General features: G+C 43.1%; 1 protein-coding gene across 1 annotated transcript; it reads right to left on the reverse strand.

Annotated features, from left to right (window-relative positions):
* Positions 1–2,112: 2,112 nt before the first annotated feature.
* On the reverse strand, positions 2,113–3,129 carry npbwr2b (neuropeptides B/W receptor 2b). Its single transcript, XM_070911140.1, has one exon. It carries the CDS (start codon positions 3,127–3,129, stop codon positions 2,113–2,115), a length of 1,017 nt encoding a protein of 338 aa, XP_070767241.1.
* Positions 3,130–3,584: the final 455 nt, after the last annotated feature.

The raw sequence follows: 3,584 nt of genomic DNA on the forward strand, positions 1-3,584 counted from the left end.
TGCCGTCAATGAGGTGCTGGAACAAGCAGAAACAATTCAGTACAAAATCAGTACAACTGAAACTGAAATGAGTTTATATTTCTAGCAGTTAAGCAGGTTGTAGCGTGTTTGTAAATGCTGAGTAAATGCTGCAAACTGGCATCATCGACATAAAGACAAGAAATGTTTTGCCCTTCGATCAGAAAAGCTGGTTAAGCGTCAGCAAAGTTAGAACGGTCATCGCGGAAATCGTGAAAGCCACAATCCCATTAAGGGCTTCTAGTTTTAAAGCAGCAGCAACAACAGTGAGACATACTGAGATATCTGATTACAGCTTAGAGGTCAAATCAAACATAAAATGTGAGCTTGACATTCTTTGTGTACAACCTTTAAGCCCCTGGATGAAGCTCCAAACACATCACATAGTAATAATGGTCAAACTCTAATTATCGTATCAAATCATATTTAAAATCTTACCGGAGCACATAATATAACACATAATGTTTACAATGTCTTCATGATTTTTAATGTGTAAAACAAACTCTGAACTGATGTCCACTAAATGGAGATAGACACTACATTTGCACAGTGTGTTTGTAAATCTCAGTGGATTGCAGATCATTTTAAAACTCTTTACAACTGAGAATTAACTTCAGCACGAGGTGCACGTCAGTTAGCAAAAGATGCTATTCACAAATGTCCACAAAGTGAAAGGAGAAATGTGCAGACACTCAAAGAAGCTGTGTGGAAATGTGTAACTGTCTGTCTGTAAATGGCTCTGGCTGCATGTTCAGGTAACACCGCCCTGCTGACAACAGGGGGTGACAAAAGCTCACGAAAAAAATACCGACGTGAAGAGAAACGCAGATTACACTTTACATAGCCCTCCTGTCCCATGCCCGTCTTATATCAGGCCTACAGTATTGTTGTCAGGGTTGGTACGGTTCCTTTTTTCATTTCTTAAATGGTACATATACATTCTGGAAAGACAATGTGTACCAGAACTTAATTCTTCATCCAAACAGTTCCGTCATTTAAGGAGTCTTCCACATTTTCCTTGTCCGGGTCATATTTGGCAAACGGATCCTGTAACTTGTAACCCGACAAACAGAACTCTGAAACCTCATGTAATTCACAAAATGCATCATTTGGTTCCTTTGAGGTTACTTTGCTCAAAACACCACAGCATCATTCAAAGGCAGATTAAGTGTTTGCATACATGATCGCACAATATTCGTCAAGTCATCCCACTTAAAAAGTCCTTTTTTCCCTCCAGGTTTTGTAAAGGATAACAATGAGCAATATGTAATTCCTGTAATCCCCTGACATCCTGTTACTCTCCAACTCATGACGTCGATTTGATTGACAGCATGCAAACCAGCGGCACTGTGTTGAGGCGTTCCTCTGAGCTCAGACGAAGTCCAGTGAAGGTCACGGCCGTTCTCAGCGACCCATCTCAGCTCGCTGCCTGATAATTGAATTTTTTCGCCATCATGGAAAAAGTCTGACATTTTAATTGCAGTCGTGTCCTGAAAAACAATCAGATTTCATGGAAAGTTCTTCAGACACAAAGATGATTGTGGAAACTCTGCCAACATTTACAGTTTTGTTTTTTTAATGCTGTTCGTGTCCTGTGTCATTCCCTAAAACAAGCAATATTGCCCATTTATGTCAACTTACAATATCTTCTCTCTCTCTCACTGGGCTCTCAGAGCCATGCAAAGCTGCACTAGGCAAAAAGATTCAAGGAAAACCATCCTGTCCCTCATAAAAGGCTTTAGACTCTGTTCACAGGAAGTGATGAATTTAAACTCGAGAGAGAGACTCAAACAGCTGTCAGTCTAGACGAAGCTGGACTCACAAAGGTTCTGATGTTTTACTTCGTTTTACTGTAGTATGAAGCATTTATAGACGGGCTTTGTCACATTAAGAGTGTTGTGTGCAGTTTACAGGCAAAATTCTACATGTTTTCTATATATTAAATATATCATGTGCATACAATGTGCAAAGTTGCCTAGTGCAGCTTTAACAAAACAAACAAGTCAGATTTGAAGCTAAAGTTTAAGTCAATCTTTCCCACTCCGTCTGTCCTCTCTCAGTCTCTGTCTCTGTAGACGTCCTGCTGCCCTACATTCAGGCCGGTCTACATTCCAACATCTTCTTGAAGGCCTTCCTGAAGCTGTCGTCCAGGAAGGCGTAGAGGAACGGGTTGAGGCAGGAGTTGGCGTAGCTCAGGCTGGTTATGAAGTATGAGATCCCAATCAACAGCGGCGTGGTCCTCAGGTCCGTCGTCAGAGCCACGATAGTGCTGAGGTGGAACGGCGTCCAGCAGAACAAGCAGACGGCCAAGACAATAAACACCATGATAGTGACTTTCTTCTTGGCCTTGTCCAGCGCCTTGGCATTGCTGTTGAGCCGCATGTTCCTCAGCTTGTAGAGCATCATGGTGTATAAGATACAGATGGTTGATACTGGGATGGCGAAGCCCAGGATGAGCGTGTAGATCCGGCTCGCTTTGAACCACAAACTCTCAGGGCTGGGGAAGCTGAGCACGCAGCTCTTCCTCCCATCCTCTGGATCGACGTAGACGCCAGCGAAAACAGTGAAAGGCATGACGATGAGGATAACGAGGATCCAGACACATAATGAGATGATCTTGGCTGCTCGGTAGGTGCGGTAAGGCATGCGCTTGGACCTCACCGTGGCCAAAACGACCAGATACCGGTCAATGCTCATAACTGTCAGGAAATAGATACTGGAGAAGATGTTGTAGTGGTCTATGCTAAGGATGACTTTGCACAAAATCTCACCAAAAGGCCAGTAGTGCAGCAAGTGTTCGGCTATGTTGATGGGCAACACCAAAGTGAACAAATCATCGGCGATGGCCAAGTTCAGGATGAACATATTGGTTACTGTTTTCATCTTGGGGGCTTTGAGGATCACATAGATGACAGCTGTGTTGCCTGTCAGTCCCACTGCGCAGATTACAGAGTAGATGACCGGTAAAATGACGTACAGGTCAGCGTAGAAGTAAAAGTCAGAGGGAGAAGTGCAGTTCAGGTCAGTGCAGTTCCCCGACGTGAGGGAGTAGAAGTCCACAGAGTCGTTGCAGACTGTCGGTGCACCGCTGGGGATCGACGTATTCTCCATGTTCGAAGAGAAAGTGAGACGGCAAACTAAGAGTCTTGTGAGGCAAATATCCACTGATTTAAAATAAATTATCACTTTGTTTTTTAGAGAAACATCAGAGTCTTTGTTTTAATCTTTAGACATCATCTCGCATGAGATACATCGGTTAATAGTTATTGAACCTAAAAACTTGGCTGTGCACAGTTCAGCAAACAAAAAGGTTAATTTAAAGTGGGATTACCCTCCATTACATCACTGGAGAAGAGCCACTTGCAGACAACAAAGAAGAGACTAGTATTTAGAGCAACAGTTCCCTCTCTGAGGTCTGGACCACCAGCAGGTCACCGAGAAGGTAAAAGTAGGTCCACTAGTTCATTTCAGGTCAGTAATTTCACTGTTGTTTCAGTTTCTGGGATGTTACAAAAACAGAGAACATGTAAGAATGATGTAAAATGTTCCCGTGCACTCTTACCTCC

The sequence above is a fragment of the Enoplosus armatus genome, chromosome 8 (assembly GCF_043641665.1).
Source record: "Enoplosus armatus isolate fEnoArm2 chromosome 8, fEnoArm2.hap1, whole genome shotgun sequence".
In the NCBI taxonomy this organism is placed as follows: domain Eukaryota; kingdom Metazoa; phylum Chordata; class Actinopteri; order Centrarchiformes; family Enoplosidae; genus Enoplosus; species Enoplosus armatus.

Bases quoted from the DNA above. Each gene is read 5' to 3' on its own strand.
- npbwr2b (XM_070911140.1), bottom strand. From the start codon at position 3,129: ATGGAGAATACGTCGATCCCCAGCGGTGCACCGACAGTCTGCAACGAC.